General features: G+C 46.6%; 1 protein-coding gene across 1 annotated transcript in view; it reads right to left on the bottom strand.

The window, feature by feature from the left end:
• The window catches only part of Iqgap1 (IQ motif containing GTPase activating protein 1), a 91,816-nt gene that overhangs the window by 19,923 nt on the left and 54,683 nt on the right, over window positions 1-17,210 (bottom strand). Inside the window, exons 15-26 of the mRNA XM_057756049.1 lie at window positions 15,103-15,266; window positions 9,644-9,734; window positions 9,310-9,477; window positions 8,610-8,752; window positions 5,604-5,774; window positions 4,862-4,945; window positions 4,699-4,770; window positions 4,536-4,605; window positions 3,967-4,175; window positions 2,421-2,576; window positions 1,736-1,899; window positions 505-729 (exon numbers count right to left, since the gene is read on the bottom strand). Of these exons, the coding sequence (XP_057612032.1) occupies window positions 505-729; window positions 1,736-1,899; window positions 2,421-2,576; window positions 3,967-4,175; window positions 4,536-4,605; window positions 4,699-4,770; window positions 4,862-4,945; window positions 5,604-5,774; window positions 8,610-8,752; window positions 9,310-9,477; window positions 9,644-9,734; window positions 15,103-15,266 (1,717 nt within the window). The remainder of the gene's footprint in view (window positions 1-504; window positions 730-1,735; window positions 1,900-2,420; window positions 2,577-3,966; window positions 4,176-4,535; window positions 4,606-4,698; window positions 4,771-4,861; window positions 4,946-5,603; window positions 5,775-8,609; window positions 8,753-9,309; window positions 9,478-9,643; window positions 9,735-15,102; window positions 15,267-17,210) is intronic.

Genomic DNA, 17,210 nt, shown 5'->3' with positions numbered 1-17,210 from the left:
GGAGGTTGGAGGACAACTCTGTGGGGTTGCTTCTCTCTACCTTTATGTGGCCTCTGGAGATGGAACTCAGCTCTCCAGGACTGCACAGGAAAAGCCTTTCCCTGCTGAGCTATCTCACGCAGGCCTTGTTCACTATTGCTTTATTCTACACGTATCTAATAGTGCTGGCGTATAACAGGCGCTCAATAAATATTTGCTAAATAAGTAAATTATCAACTTAACTTGAAGCACAGTCCTCAAAGGAAAGATTGTGTGTGTGAGTGTATGCGTGTGTGTGCGTGTGTGTGTGTGTAACTGAGTCTCATATGGTCTATGCTGGCCTGAACTCACTAGGTATCTACGACTGACCTTGCCTCCAGATTCCAAACACTGAGATGACAAACATGTCTGGCAGGAAGAGTTACTTGAACTATTATTCTTGTAAACCAAAAGCAACTGCATTAAAAAAAAAAAAAATACAGAGAACAGCAAACACATGAAAGAAAAGCGTTATGATCATCTCACCTTGCCTCTCCTGTCTGAGACTCCATCTGATTAACCCAAGACTTGTAAATATCTACAGGATCGGTTTTGATGTTGAGCGATTTGTCATCCATAATCTCCTTCACCACAGGGGCTAAGATCTGCCGGAGAGCATTCTGGCCCCGGGCACCACGGTTGAAGCTTACAACCATTTTAATAACCGTAGGATTTCCTGTCACGATTTCTTGAATCTGATCCACCTTTGACCTAAGATATCAAACACAAATTAAACTAATCTCAGAACCTATTGAGTTAAGGACGCTCCTCTGGAAGCCCTTCCCAATATTCACAGAACTGATGCTCACCAGCTGCAGGAGTCTTGACTGGACCCTTCCTGTTAGGACCAAATACTGTAACTTCATTTTTTTTTTCCTGAGATAAGGTCTCTCTATGTAGCCAAGGTTGGCCTCAAACTCCTAATCTTTCTGCCTCTGCCTCCTGGCAACACTTTCTGTGTTTTGTTTGAGACAGGGGCTGTGATTTTCTTGCCTCTACCTCTTGAATGCTGGGATTACAGTTGGGACACCATGCCTGATCTACTCTTTCTTTTAAAGATTACGTGTGGTTATTTATGTAGAATGTGTATGTAGGTAATTCTACCATCAGGTCATCAGGCTTGGCAGCAAACACTTTGTACCCACTGAGCCATCTTGCCAGCCCCACCTGTCTCTCTCTCTCTCTCTCGAGAAGTCACTCATAACTGCAGTAACTATGCTACAGTAATAACTGTTAAGAATTAGCTACTATCTAGTTTAGTTCAGTTGAAGGGCTAAAAGGTCTTTCATGCCTCTTCATAAAAGGCAAACTATTTTCCTGCCCCAATCTCTAGAATGCTGGGATCAGGAGCACACCACTATGCTAGGCAGGTGCAGTTACCAATGCTTTATACTAGCTATTCTTGAAGTGGATACTTTTAAAGAGTATTTCTCACAAATCGAGAGCAAGGAAAGGCAAAAGTTAGTCTAAGTCTGAACTACGGTCGTCTCCAGTGATGGAAGGGCCTCCACCATACCCTGTCCTACAGTCTGAGTCTGAACTATGGGCACCTCTGGTGAAGTAAGGGGCCCACATGCCCACCCTGTCCTACAGTCTGAGTCTGAACTATGGGCATCTCCGGTGATGTAAGGGGCCCACATGCCCACCCTGTCCTACAGTCTGAGTCTGAACTACTGGCACCTCTGGTGAAGTAAGGCCCCGCCCACCCCGTCCGTACTTGATCTCCTCCTGGAGTGCTGTCTTGAAGAGCCGCAGCAGTAGGTACTCCTCTCGCTGGTTGGATGCGTAGTTGTACAGTGTGAAGATTACAGAGTCCATGAACTTGGTGGACTTGTTCTGAGGCATCTGAAAGATCAGCTTGGCCAGATAGGTCGGGTTGGTCTGAAATAAAACCAATAGATCAGAAACTTTTAGATAATATAAAGGCTGATTTTTTTAAATTTATGATTATAATTCTTTTGAAATTATAATCTGATCATTCCCCCCTTTCCTTTCCTCCCCATAAGCCCACCTATATATTCTCCCTTGCTCTCTCAAACTTCTGGCCTCTTTTTCTTTAATTGTTGATATATAAATATAGCCTACTCAATGTGTGTAACGTTACTTGTATGTCTATTTTCAGGGCTGACCATCTGGTGTGCAGTTGGTGTGCTCTTCCCTGGGAAGACTGTTTCTCCTGCTCTCAGTGTTCCTAAGCTGCCCATAGTTCTCTGTCGAGGGTTGAAGCATCTTGAGCTTTCCCCTCCCAAGATCATGCTTTGTAAAACATCAAGGATTACAATATACAGCAGGAAAACATGATAGCCCTTCACATATGCCTCACTCCCAGGAGGATCTGGGCTGGGCATCCCCACGAGGAGGCAATCAGCCAGGTTTCCCACCTGGTCCCATGAGCCCCTTACCTGCAATAAATAGAACAGGTGCTGATAGGCTTCCAGCTTCTCCCGCTTCTCCTTGCTCAAGGCCTTGAGGCCTCCCTTCTGCTTGTTCAGCATCATCATGTCCGACAGCTGCTCTTTGTTCTTCTTGGTAAGTTTTTTACTATGAGAAACCACGTCCTACAGACAAAAACCATCACGCAGATCAAAAGGCTGGCAGGAACTTCTGCACCTGGACCCAGGCTGGCTTTCACTAAGTAGCTAAAGATGACCTTGGACTTCTGGTCTTCCCCTGCCAGTTTCCCAAGTCTAAGAACTAAAGGCATGCACCACCATGCCTCGTTTCTGCAATATGTGAAGGGAAACTCAGGGCTTCAAGCATGCCACCTACTGACACACGTTCTAGCCTTAAACATGTCTTAGGAGTCAAGTTCAGGGCAGAATACCTGCCCAGCACGCCTCATACCCTGGGGTTCAGATCCAGCTTCACAATAAACAGACAAACTCCTGTAATCCTAACTATTCAAGTGGCAGTGAGGGGCGAGGGAGGGGGCAGGGAGGGAGTTGGGTATGTAGCCCAGCCTAGCGTGTATGAAGCCCCAGTTCAATGTCTCATACCGCCTAAAATGAATAAGCAAACAAACAAGAAGAAGGTTTAAAAAAGGGTTTAAAAGAGGCTATAGAGGGCTGGGGAGATGGCTCGGCAGTAGAAAGCACAGGCCGCTCTTCCAGAGGACCCAGGTAGGATTCCTAACACCGGCGTGGCAGCTCACTACCGTCTGTGACTCCAGTTTCAGGAGATCTGACACCTTCTTCAGGCTTCCTAGGGTGCCAGGCACACATGTGGCACATAGATATATAAGCAGGCAAAACAGCTACATATAAAATGATAAATAAACTGGGGGCAGGGGGCTGCGGTGAGACAGGTCAGCAGGTAACGGCAACCAGAGTGTGGTCCTCAGGCCCCATGTGGTAGAAGGGAATTAAGTCGCGACTTACCCTCTGACTCTCACAAATGCCCAGCCCCAAATAAATTAAACAATAAATAAACAGCCTGAAGTCTGGAATGCCTAAAGTTTAAAACCCTGAAGGATAAAATCCCCACCCCACTATAACTCTGGAAGCAGTTGGCCAGGCACAGTGGTGAGTCCACAGTCCTAGCTGTGTGGATGATGGCACGATGGTACCTTGACCTCAGCAGTTACAGAGACCTTGTCCTGAAACAAGCCAGGCTTCTGTGTAGTTAGACATTGACTGGGACGCTATTTATAATAAAATCTTAGAAAATGTGGAACACAAAACGATAGTGGTGGAATTAGAAGAGGATTGGCTAAGAAGAAAGTTGGCCTCCTCGGTCCCTGTTAGAGTAGGCGGCCTCCACAGTCCCTGTTAGACTATGTGGTCTCCACTGTCCCTGTTAGAGTAGGCGGCCTCCACGGTCCCTGTTAGGAAGAGAGAAACAGGACCTGGAGCAGCACAAGGTACCTATGCTGGCTGCAGGCATGCCATGTCAGCCGCAGGCACACTATGTGACTGTAGGCACACCATGCCGGTCAGGCACAGGCCATACCTGCAGTGTGATCTTGTTCTTCACCAGCAGTCCGATTTTGATATCCATGAGATTGAGGTCATTCTCCAGCTGCTGGTTGGAACGGATGAGGGTGATGACCTCTTCTCGCATCTTCATAAGATCAAGTTCCTCCTGGAAGTCCTGGTCACTTTGGTCCAGGAGGTGGACAAACTTTCGGACCACAATCATAGGCGGATCCTCAGCATTGACTGACGAAGAAAATATGACTCAGACAAAGACCCAAGTTCCCAGAACACTCTACGTCTGAGGAGGGGTCAGCACTGTCTTGAAGCTCTAGTGACACGTGGGACATCAACACTTAGGCCTGAGATGTGCTAGGACAACCACCAAGTGCAGCTCCTCCGTTGTTATTGCTGGGTTACCACGGGGGCTACGTCGGCAAGCAGCAAGACATCTAGCCACATGTTAGCAAAGGGCTTAATCACAAGTGGCACCCTTCCCCCAAGCCTTGCCTTCAGGACAACCAAAGAGCTCCGTGGAGAGTGCCCAGGACCTGAGGGCTCCCAAGCACTGCCTCAACTCTTCACCGCTGAGCCATGGTTACTCACTGAGAGTCTTGTAGTCATCACGAGCTTTGTTTGCCCGAATGAAAGCCTGGATTTTGATAATGTCATTTATCTAAGGAACAAAGAGGAAAGTCCTTTACTCAGTTGTCCTCCAGGTACAAGGAAGAGTACACCTGGCCAGCCTGCCACGCCTGAGGATACTCACGTGATCTCGGAAATACTGTAGCCGATCTCTATAGCGCTTTCTAGCCTGATGCATCCTGGCAAGGGACTGAATCTGTGGGGAGAGGAGCCTGGAACTTAGAGAAGGCTTTCTCAACATGTCACCCTTGTGCCCCATGTGGACAAACCCTGCTGGGCTACCGTACCTTCACAACTTCATCTTTATGGGAGCGCAGGTAAGCCAGCCGATTTTGATATGCCTTCTTCTGCTTGTATCCTCTCCACTGTGACTAAAAGCATCACACAATATATGTGGCATTATTTCCAAAGCATCAGTAAAAGTTAAAAAAAGAAACTCTCATTTTGCTATTCTGCAGGCACATCATCCTGATGAAGCTGTAGGAAGCACCTCTGCAGGCACAGACCAAAATCCACCTGGGAGGACACTACTTCCCGGGCATCAGTGGAACACTACCCATGGTCCTGTCTGGGGCTTTGGTGCTAGGGACCCAATTTATGACCTTGTGCACACTCTGCATGTGCTCTACCACTGAGCTGTGTGTCTAGTCCACACTTGTCACGCCCTTACAAACAAGTCACGCCCATTCAGAGTTAAGGAAACCTAAGAGACACATGGCATCCAGTTAGCCACGGGGCCCGAATTCCCAATCATCTTCCTGCTATTGTCGCCGAGACACTACTGTTTGATTTATTGTGATTGTGACAGCGTCACTTTGATTTCTCTAGAGGTGCACACGTTGCCCCCATAGCCACTGAAAGAAAACATGATGCAGAGCTGTCTATGCCTCCTGCCACCGCCATCAAGCACAATGATTATAATTTCCATTAAAGAGAAAAGAGGTCAGAAGAAACACACTCGCACATTCCGCTTCACAGGGTGACGGTTTATTCCTCCTGTCTGAGAGGCCTGCTCACTGGGTGAAGTACCTGAATGCAGGTGATGGCGGGGATCTGTTTCTTCAGGAAGTTCATCCGGGATCGGAATTCCTGTCGGACTAGGTAGCCACGGCAGCAGGCTTGCAGTTTGGTGATCAAGCCTTCGTTGGCCAGCCAAAGCTGCTCTCGGTTATATGCAGCGGTCACTCCAGAGATGGAGCTCTGGAAAAGCATTTGGTCACATTCAGGGACAAGGGAAGGGACACAAAGCCTCTCCCAGAGCATACAAGTTGACTTCACTCTCCTTCAATTATTCCTAATCTTCAGTTGAGTAAGGGACATGAAGACCCCAGGTATGTTTCCAGGACCAGACTGATTTGTTAGTGAAATAATAATTAAATATTAAAGGCCAGGACTCTAACGATTTACTTATCTATTTATGTTTATGAGGGCTCCATCTGTGTGAACAATTTTAAGCCAGAAGAGGGCACCAGATCTCATTATAGATGGCAGTGAGCCACCATGTAGTTGCTGGGAATTGAACTCAGAACCTCTGGGAGAGTAGCCAAGGCTCTTAACCACTGAGCCATCTTTCCAGCCCCCCAAGGGCAGGGCTTTAATTCATCCCTATTCCTGTACCCATGACTTATACCCACTGGCATATGATACTATGAAGAACCTAGACCTAAGGTGTGCAGGATCTCCCACCACACATACTGTGAAGGGTTTTTTGCTCAGCAGCCTAGAGGGTTTGGACCATTACTACAGGTGATGGGCAGTAGAAAACCTTTCAAACAGAGGAATAAAATAATCAGTTTTTTTTTTTTTAAGAACATGGCACTGTTGGAAGAACAGCTAACAGACTAGAGGGGAGTTGTATTCACTTGTGTGCCACCACTCCCCCCCCCCCCAGTTACTTCTATTTTGTTTTTGAGACCAGGTTTTGGTATATAGCCCGAGTTGGCCTTTAATTCTTATCACCCTGTTTCAGATTCCTAACTACTAGGATTAAAGGTGTATATGCACACACACACACACAGCATGCTGAGATAGGATTTTGAAGTAAGTGCAAATGAGGTGAATTAGAATGCTACTATTGTGGTCCCAGTAAAAGGTCCTGGGCTTGAACGAGGCAGCAGCGGTGGGAACGTTTAAGAATATCCCCCTATCTGATTACCTGCCAACATGCCCTCTCTTCCTTTCCTTAGTAGTAGAAGACTTTTCTTCTGGGCCCTAACATGCACACCAAAAATACAGTGTGCTAAGTGCTTCTGTTCTTCTGTCAAGCTGTGCCTGAGATGTCTGGGTTTCCAGATGGAGGGGGCCTGATGGTGTGGGAAAGGGTTAAGATATGGAGGTACAGATCTCAGGTCACACCCCAAAGGTAGGAGTTGGAGCAACAGGCTTGAATAAAGGTAATGGTCATGTCATCACTTACTGCCTGCAGGATCCCCTCTTAATTGCTTATAAGCACTACAGGGAGAAGTGGAGGCTGACAGTTGCATCAGGCAGAAGCAGAGAAAGGCAGCGAGGGATCATGAAAGAGCATCAGAAGCAGGAGATGCGGGGGGGGGGGGGACTTCACGGAGATGAACTGAGGGAGTGGCAGAGACTTCCTAAACGCACCTGACAACTCAAAGGCTGTTGCCGGATGCTAAAGAAAGAATTTTCACTAAAGACTTCAGACAAGACGCTACTTTGCTGTGAGCTAAGAAGTGGGTGGAAACAGTAAGTTTGGGGCAGACTAACTTTCAGGGCACTAAAGACAGGATGTGAATGTAGGTTAGGTCAAATCAGAAATCCTACGGGCTTGCCTTTTTTTCTTTTCCTAAAAGACAGGGTCTATTTCTATGTCTCCTTGGCTATCCTAGAACTCACACTTGGCTGGCCTCGAACTGAGAGTTCCACCTGCTTCTGTCTCTAGAGTGGAATTAAAGGCATACACCACCATGACTGGCTGCTTTCCTTTTTTTTTTCTTTGTCTTTGGGTAAGGAGGACATGATCTGTGTGGGGACCGATACTGAAAAACGCAGTCCTTAGAACAGTAGCAACCACACTGCCTGGGAACTGGTTAGAAATGTGGACGCCCAGCCTCTGCTTTAGACCCACAGGATCAATCTCCATGCCCTGCATTTGAAATCCAGACAAGTACAATAATGGAAAACATGAGAAGTCAGGACTTGCAGGAACCAGGGAGGAAGGCATTAGGCAATAACATGACAGTGAGCTCTAGAAAGAAAGACTTCCCTCCTGAGGGCAAATGAAGGATCAAGTGGATATCCAGGAAGATGAAAAGCGGAGTGGGGAATGGGAGGGCCCATACTTGCGAGCCACAGCTTTTGCAGGAGGAAGAGATTAGGTCATGTGCTAAAAGGGAACATCACTCCTTCGGGATGCTGGACCTACATGTAAGGCAGGGTCTAAGCCCCGCTGTGCCTATGGGGACCAGAGACTCTCCAAGGTTAGAAATCACTAGATGCAGCCTCAACTTCTCAGCCCAGCACTGGTCCCTCCCTCTTCCTCACTGAGGTGGCTCCAGCTGCACCTGTCAGTCAGCCAGCAGCATGTGTCTCTTTCCTCACACAGTCCTGGTTTTCCCACCCTCAGTGACGTCCCCCACTGCATCCTTTCTGTCTGGAGCATTCTTTGCTCTCTTCCTCACCTGTTAAAGATGTCACTAAGGCTGCTTTCCTCCAGGAAAGAGCTACACTTTCCCTGGTGTTTCCATGACTGCACTGTGCTAGAGCCCTGTCTCTGCCTGCACTCACAGGCTCTGCTCCGGGCCTGACGTTCCCACAACACTCAGAGGCCAAGGGGCAGAGATGATGGGTCCCCCCAAGTTTCCTTTAAAAACCACACAACGTAGCTCACGGAACTGTGCAACTCAGATGTTCTCAGATTTAGACTTCAACTTCTCACAGACCACTAAAACAGGATTTATCCAAAATACTCATTACACAGCCTGCATTTGAGTCCAAGTGAGCTCAAGTGTCGCCCTCTGAGTAACACTAGCCCTGCAGCATTTTCTCTCAGACATGTGAAGAATGGTGGCCTACCTGGATCTCCTCCCGAGAAAGCTGCACAGAATTCTGCACAAAGTCCGCGGGTTCGTCCCAGCCTCCACCTTGCGTCTCCAGATTGTGGTAGTAGTAGTACCCGCCTTTCACCCAGTGTTTCACCCACTTGCTGTTGTTGTCTCCTGGCAGAAGACAGGGAAAATGAAGGTCGCCCAGAGCCATGCTCCCGTACCGATCTATCCAACCCCAGAGAGAGGATGCACTCTAGTCAGCTGTGAGAACCTGTTCCGTGGCTCAGAAATGTCTCATTTATGCCGTCTATGTCACATTGTAAAAATGGAATGCCTAGCCGATCCCATCACAGAATCGACCATACTAATCACTTCTCTAAGACCTGTATGTTAGAAAACTATCCTAAAAAGATGGGCGGCCATTCAGCAATGCAGTTCAGGAAGGAGAACGCTACACACTTCTCTGCTCTGAACTTCTTCAGTTGTCCTCAGCTAATCAGAGCTACGGCGTCCTAGAGAAGGCAGACAGTCAAGTCTCTCCACCTCTCCCCCATTCTCATAAAAGTGGTCTGGTTAACACAGTTGTCTACAAGCATTCAAAACTTAGGACTAGTTCCCGAAAAGTGAGCCTCAAGACCGTACACTAAAGTCTCTCCTTCCTCCTGCCCCTTCCCTCTTCTGCCGTCTCCTCACACGCTCACGGGTGTGTTTACTCCCCCATAACTCACCTGCGGCTAGTCTTTTTTTCTTGGCTTCAGCAAGGTCACTCAGGTATGTTTCCCCACATTCGGGGATGACTCCGTATAAGCCAACATCCGGGGAACGAAGGGCACTCAGAGTTCTGCCAACATCACCACTGTCGACCGCTTCATTGATGGCGAAGATTCCCAAGGCAACTGTCTCAGGAGAGAATTATTAATGTAGCCGTTTAGGTGTCTACATTCATATGACTTCTCCCAACCATACCTACCAGCCACCTATCCCCCACCCACCAGACCAAAGGCTTGTGGCTCTCACCCTCCACCCAAACATAAACAAAACAGCAGACACGTGGATACATACACTTCTGAGCTTCTTGGGTGTCTTTGTTGGACTGCCAGATTCCACCTTGAATTTCATCCAACCATAACACAGCAGACTCATCCTGGGTTTCCTACATATGATTAAAAGCAAAACAATAATAGAGCCATTATGTCAGGGCATATGTGATGAGGGCCTTCTGGGATTTGGCTGTAGAAGAAGCCCCACACATGAGCTGTGGATTAACTGAATGGAAAAAGCCAGGCATCAAAAACCTGCCCTAAAATAAACGGGAAATGGCTCAGATGTAGGCAAAGGATGAACGAGGACGAATCAAGCAGTTCAGGAAGTGGCCAGCAGCAGAGGGAGCAGGAGCAGACACACCAGGAAGGGGTCCAGTGACTTGTACAGTATACAAAAGCCAGAGCGTGTATATTAATTAACACACTAAGTCGAGAAAGTCTCCTTTGCCCTTGACACACAGAGGCAGCGCAAATTCTCCACTACGACCAATGCTTTCAAGACTGTCAAGTCCTATTATAACCAGATCCTTTCATTCTCACAGCTAACTAAAGCCTGCAGTTTCCGTCTCTGCAGGTGTCACTGGATCACATCTAAACCTTTCTGTTTGTTTTTAGGGTTTCTTTGTTATTGTTCTTTTTGTTTGCCTGTTTGTTTTCTTCTTTTGAGAAAGAGTCTCTCTCTACATAGCTCTGGCTGTCCTGGAACTTGTTAAGTATACCAGGCTATCTTCAAACTCAGAGATCCTTCTGCCTCTGCCTTCCAAGTGCTAGGATTAAAGGTGTGCACTGCTACATCCTGCTTAAGTCTTTCATTTTCAATCAGTTGCTGGAAACTAAAAACACATTTCAACACAAAATCATTATGATAAATGAGTGAAAGAGATGGCCAGCAAAACCTGTGCAGCCTGAGGTGACCACTGGAGACAGGGGTGACGGAACAGACCTGAGGTGACCACTGGGGACAGGGGTGATGGAGCAGACCTGAGGTGACCACTGGGGACAGGGGTGACGGAGCATACCTGAGGTGACCACTGGAGACAGGGGTGATGGAGTAGAAGTGGCTTGTTTCCTTCTTGCTATAGTTTAATTTTAAGCTAACATACAAAGGTTTCAATATGACATTTTAACACATACATCATTTTGCTTTATTTACCCCGTCCTTCCTGATCCCTTCTTGCTGGTCTCCTATCTCCCCTCAAATATTCCTTCCTTCTGCTTTCATGCCACACATACTGAAGACAGAAAATGACCACACACAATCCCCGAGTCCTCCACCTAAGTACTGGAAACGCTAACCATCCATCCCAGTGTGAAGCCACGGTGAGTCAGCCACAGGCCTGCGAGTACCAAAACCAAGACGTCCACAGTGAGAGGCCATGGTCCCAGTCTGCTAGAGAAGCAGCCTCCAAGCCCCACCGCTATCAAAGCAGAAGCACTTTCATGGGCTGGAATCCAGCTACTGCTGGGTCACTGCTAGGCTGATCTCACAGGGATCCCACACAGAATCAGTTATCAGCAGAGCTGGGAGGCTGAACACAACTTCCCCAGCAGGGAGGGACAGAGCTGCAAGAATTCTGACCACTCGCGGTCCTGTCTCCCTGCCCCGTGCAGGCTAAAGCAAAGAGCTAAACTAAACCTTTCTTCCACACAGAACCTTCTAAGAACCAAGCAATGGAGCTAAGATAAACAAGGCAAGGCAATGAGAAGAGACTGGCATGTCAGAATAGATTAGCACTGGCTTACATGCAAGCACATATGTATTCACACGCAAGCACATGTGTGTAGGTAGGAAGAGTTTTTAAAGTCACTCATATACATAATACAAAAATGATTCCCAAAAGCCACATCTCGGCATTCAGGGGACTGGTAATTCATCTTTAGTAAGTGCTTGAAAGGCACTAATTTCAAGTAAAGGAAAAAAGAAACATCACTGATGAAAATGCAGACTACCTCTTGAGAAACGTCCTGTCACAAATGCAACAAAATGCTGCCCAAAGATGGTGAGAGTTGGCTTTTCCACACCGATGAGATGAACTGAAGGCTTGCAGCAATCCGAGCTGGCACAGAGGCAGGATCTCGCTCAGTGGGAACGTGAACTTTGTGGCTCACTGAGAGCGAGCTCTACGCTCACGCTTGCTGCTCTTGTCCTCATCTGACCTGACCAGGGCCTCACCTGCTGCTTAGCATCACTGAGGGCTGGGCGACAGCTGACAGTCTGGGCAAAAAGGAAACACACACTAACTAAGGAACTTAGAGGGAGAATCTAGAGGACGGATATTTAAAGAAAGCTTTGGAAACGTATGTGGGAATAATGAGAATTTCTAAAAGTGATTGGGATAGTTGCACAATCCTATGAATATAGTGGAAACAATGACACACATTCTAAAATGATGAATTATATGGTTCGCAAATTATATTCCAACAAAAGCATGTAGAAACAAACATGGCAGTCTCCTCTACTGATCTCCGTGTTCACTTTAATCTGACCAAGTCTGAAGGGAAAGGTGCACAGCTGTGCAGGCCTGCTGAGTGAAGCACAAAGGCCCTCAGCAGGGTGGGGAGGACGCACTGCCCCCCCATTCATGGAAATTGTTAGCAAATCACTAGCTGATTAGGGAGACTTTAGTTTTAGTGCACATGCATGACAAAGACACTTCACAGAATCCACAAGAATCACTGACCAGCTGCAAGAATGGTGGCCTGCACCTGCACCTCAGGAAACTGAAGCAAGGCCCTGCCTCCACAAAAGCCAAAACCCTGAACCCCTAAACAAGTGATTTATGAGAGCGAGGAATCTGACTTCTGGAGTTACCACATTATCATTAAAATGTGCCAACATTAAAATTAAAAATTGTCGGCCAGGCAGCAGTAGTGCACACCTTTAATCCCAGCACCCAGTAGGCACAGGCTGGCAGATCTCTGTGAGTTCCAGGCCAGCCTGGTCTACAGAGGGAGTTCCGGGACAGTCAAGGCTACACAAGGAAACCCTGTCTCCAAAAGCCAAATATATAAAATAAAAATAAATGAAACATATAAAAAATAAAGATCATCAAAACAAAATAAAACAGCAACAACAACAACAAAGACAGGCAAAGAGACTGAAAAGAACACACAAAAATAAATAAGTAAAACAAACAAAAATCCCACCAAACAACAGAAATCATTGCTGAAAAGCCTCCTGCTGAACTTGTAGACAAAAACTCAAATCAGGTATTTTATCTAAGTTCAAACGGGAATTATCTAAGTTTCTAATTATCGAAATAATGTATCTAATTTCTAATGGGAATCGTGTCTAGAACTGAAGTGTGAGAACATTACCAGACAGTATCAACCAAGAGAAACCACGTTCCTAAACATGCCAGAATGGAGATCCCAGAACGGAGCAGCAAGCACAGTAACTGAAGAGGACCCGTGGACTGAACTGCAGATTTGCGCGTGGAAAGGGTGAGGAGGTAAACTTGAAGACAGGTCAGTTTTGATGTTCTCAAGTCAGAAAATTAACAAGAAGAAAGGATTAAGGCGAAGCCCGAGATGTGAACACTCCATCAGGTTAGTGTCAGCCACCCGGGTTCCGACAGAGGAGGGATCCTTCAGGCACCAGTCAAAGGATACACCACAAGCAAACCTGCGTTTAAAGGGTTTGCTAATCCATCAGAAACTTTTCTAAGTGTGAGCGGCAGTGTCATCCAGAGACCACCAAAGACATGAAGGCACCACCAAGAGGACTACACACTAAATTCTGTATGGATCTTTTTATTGTTTTTGAGACGGCGTAGCACATAGCTCAAGCTGGCCTTGAACTCACTGAGTAGCTGAGGACAACCGTGAATCCTGATTCTGCTTCCACCTCACAGAGCTGGGACTCCAGGCATGTGCCACCCCACCCAGTGACAGACAAATTTAAGTTACGATCTTGAGCTCGCTAAATTTAGAATTCAAGGATAATTATTTTTAAAACTATTCCCTAAATGGCTTGTAGGACTTGGAAGCTAAGCGGTTGCCTAAAAAAAGACAGTTCTACCCAGAGCGCAGTCTACCCACTTGGTCCTGCGATGTTCGGCAAGGCTGCCTGTAACTCTCCCTTTCTCCTAGGTGTTTGGTTTTTGAAACAAGGTTTCTCTGTATATTCCTGGCTATCCTGGAACTTTCTTTGTAGACCAGGCTGGCCTCAAACTCATAGAGATCTGCCTGCCTCCCGGGTTCTGGGATTAAAGATGTGTGTACCACCACTCCCGGACCTTTCTCCTACTCTTGATGAACTTTGCAAAGTTATTCCACAGCAAAATGAAAAGCTTTAAACTCCACTCGCAGGCTATGACTTGAATAAGTAAAGCTAAGCAAAGTCAGTATATCACATGATTCTATGTATATGAAGTGTTCTGGATGTAAAATCCATAGACAAGGAGATTGTTGGCTGCACAGAGCCAGGGGAGACTAAGCAATAATGAGGAACCACTAACAGGTTTCTTCTGGGAATGATGAGAATGCCCTAAAAGTGACTGGGAGTTTTGCAACTCTATAATTGCAATCCTACGATTGGAAACCACCGATACATTTCAGAATGGTGAGTTATACGGTATGCAAGGTACATGTCAATAAAAGTACTGGAAAGCAAACATGATGGCACTCTCCACCAAATTTAACTTCTAAGTACTACCTCTGACCCACTAATGTCCTAAATTTATACATAATTTTTGTTTTGTTCTGAGGTGTTGGGGAGCAAATGCACGGCCTCACACATGCGAAACAAACACGCCACTACTAAATTGCACCACCTTCATGGATCTAGTTATCAAAAGACACATATTAGAATTCTCATAGCAGGACCTTCCAGTAAGTCAAAGTCCAGAACTCCCAGCAACAGAAAATCATACAACAAGATCATACACCACAATAGTCACGTGGACGAATGACACCAGCATACTAGACAACAGAAGCCTGGCATAGAGGCGCACACGATGTGTGGACGCACTTAAATATGGGGCAAAAGTCAACCATGGGGCCTGAAACTGGGATCATGGGGACCACCAAATGGGAAGACATGACAGAGTTGTGGGGTGCTGGTAGCTTTTGCTGTATAGTCTGAATGTCAATCATATAGGTACATTCACTTCTAAAAGTTTATACAACTGAATATTTCATATGACTTGTCTTTTTCAGGATCTTATATTTCAATTAATCTGAACAATATCTGCAAGAATGGGGGGGTAGAAATGAGAGGGAGAGCCAATCAAAACCACGTATTTTCAAAACCGCCAAGAAGAGATCTGTCACTTTGAAAGCAAATTATGAATCTTAAATTTAATTTAAAAAAGAATTTTGCTTAAGAGACATCTACAAAAGAGGAATACCATGAGTACCCAGAAGGTGGAGTGTTTGTCTCTTTTGCGTCTCTCCAGTGGCCAATGATGAGACAGGGCAACCTTTGCTCCAGAAAGGCTGACTGCTCCTAGTCAGAACAAGCCCCGTGCAGCTCACCTGGGCCTTTTCTCTCTTTGCTCTGATCAGCATGTCTTGATAATGCTGTGCCACTTCTGCAAGGACCCCCTCGAGTTTAGCCGCAGGGATCTGCAAGGCCTGCAGAGTCTTCTGCGCATCCCCTTCATCCAGGGCTTCGTTAATTAACCCGATGGCCAAAATCCCTACATGCAGAGAGACAATTTTAGCTAAGAAACCTAGAAACCAATCAGTCCTATAGTCTTAGCTACTCAGGAGGTTGACAGAAGGGAATCATGTGTGCCCACAAGTTCAAGACTGGCAAGAAACGGTGCCAACTCCACAAACTCCCCTAAGAGTAACGATTCCAACTGCAACTGAGCAGCATGTATTTCGAAAAATAATTTAGTTTTATTTCCTCTACACTCCTTTGCCCTATCCATTGCTTCAGGAAGCTCGGGTTCTTTTGCTTTGTTTTTAATGCATTAACTTTAGCAATGAGGATTTTGCTTTTGTTTGAGATGTCTCACTACAAAGCTCAGGCTGGTTTTAATGTCCTGAACGCACAGCTTCCAAGCCTGGGCCACCACATGCAGAGGAAGTGAGGGTCAGACAAACCGGCTTCACAGCTTTCAGAAGCGTTCAGATGTGCCACCAAATCATTCATCATTTTTATTGAATGAAACAGGAGGCTCGGGGGCCTCCTCCTTAGGATTCCATAACAAATGAGAGGCAGATGGAAGATCTAAGCCCAGGATTGCCCATTCCAGGCCCTTCCCACAAATCACTTGAGTGTTTCCCACCGGAAATACAAATCAGAAACACCCACTGAGGCAGTTAGGCTACTCTGGGGAGGACCATGCTGTGGCTGATCTCTGTCCCTGGTCTCTGAGAGGAGCCTGGAATGTTCAGAAACACAGAGCACCTGTCTTTCATGGCAGTGCCTCCCACCACCCTGAAGGTGTGCCAATGGAGACATCCTATGGTGGGCCTCAGGGTAATTTCAGGATGGGGCTGGGCATGTAACACATGGGTTGAAGCCATGTAGTACCAGCCTGGTGTCCTGAGTACCAGATACACAGCCAATAAGTCTGTCAATCATATGTAGGTAATGAAGACAGGTCTGGATTCCCAAGGCTCAGGCGAGCTTCCCTGCTCACATTAGCGTGAGGACCACACATCCTGAGTCCACAGCAGTTTTGCAGTGGACTCAAGACACAGGTTCTGGCTCCCCTCTTTTGCCTCCTGGTTTATGCCCTCTATAATCAAACTGTAGTCCCAAGTCTAGCATGATTCTGAGCTAAATCATGACTCATGATTTAGAAGCCACTCTGGCAAACGATTAAGCCTCAACTTTATAGGTAGCTGTTCTGAAGTGAGACCTAGCTTGAGCTTCTAGCTGATGTCTGGCCAAGAGGGGTCTTGTGGGGGACCGTGCCCTCAACCTGTACCAGATGACACAGTTCAGGCAGTTTATGGTAGAAGCACTTGCTATAACTATCTCTTACAGCTATAACAGAGCATGTAAAATCACCTCTCCAAAAAATGGATTTATAAGACACATACCCAATTATAATAACTGTGTGGTGTACTGAACACAGTATCCAACCATAGCTACTCAAGATAATTGTGTGTGTGTGAAAATATAAACATACATATCTCAATGTTGCATTCAAAAGCCTTGGGGAAAGCCGGGCGGTGGTGGCGCACGCCTTTAATCCCAGCACTTGGGAGGCAGAGGCAGGCAGATCTCTGTGAGTTCGAGACCAGCCTGGTCTACAAGAGCTAGTTCCAGGACAGGCTCCAAAACCACAGAGAAACCCTGTCTCGAAAAAACCAAAAAAAAAAAAAAGCCTTGGAGGAGCACTATTTAGAACCAGTGATGTACATGTTTATATATGTCTGTGCCAGTTGCGTGTGCGGGCATGTGAACATGCGTTTGGAGGTCAGAGGTTGTATCAGGTACTTTCCCTAATCACTAGGTTGGCTGGTCAATGAGCTCCCAGGAATCCTCTTGTCTCTCCCTCCCTCCTCCCCAGTACTGGATTTACAGTGCACACAGCACCCCAATTTTTACAAGGGTACTAGGGATCTGAACTCATAACTTCATGCCTGTGGGGCAGGCACTTTAGTGACCGAGCCATCTTCCC

Source organism: Chionomys nivalis, chromosome 23 (assembly GCF_950005125.1).
Source record: "Chionomys nivalis chromosome 23, mChiNiv1.1, whole genome shotgun sequence".
NCBI lineage: Eukaryota > Metazoa > Chordata > Mammalia > Rodentia > Cricetidae > Chionomys > Chionomys nivalis.
The sequence above is the reverse complement of the archived record's forward strand: the minus strand, read 5'-3'. Positions and strand labels throughout refer to the sequence as shown.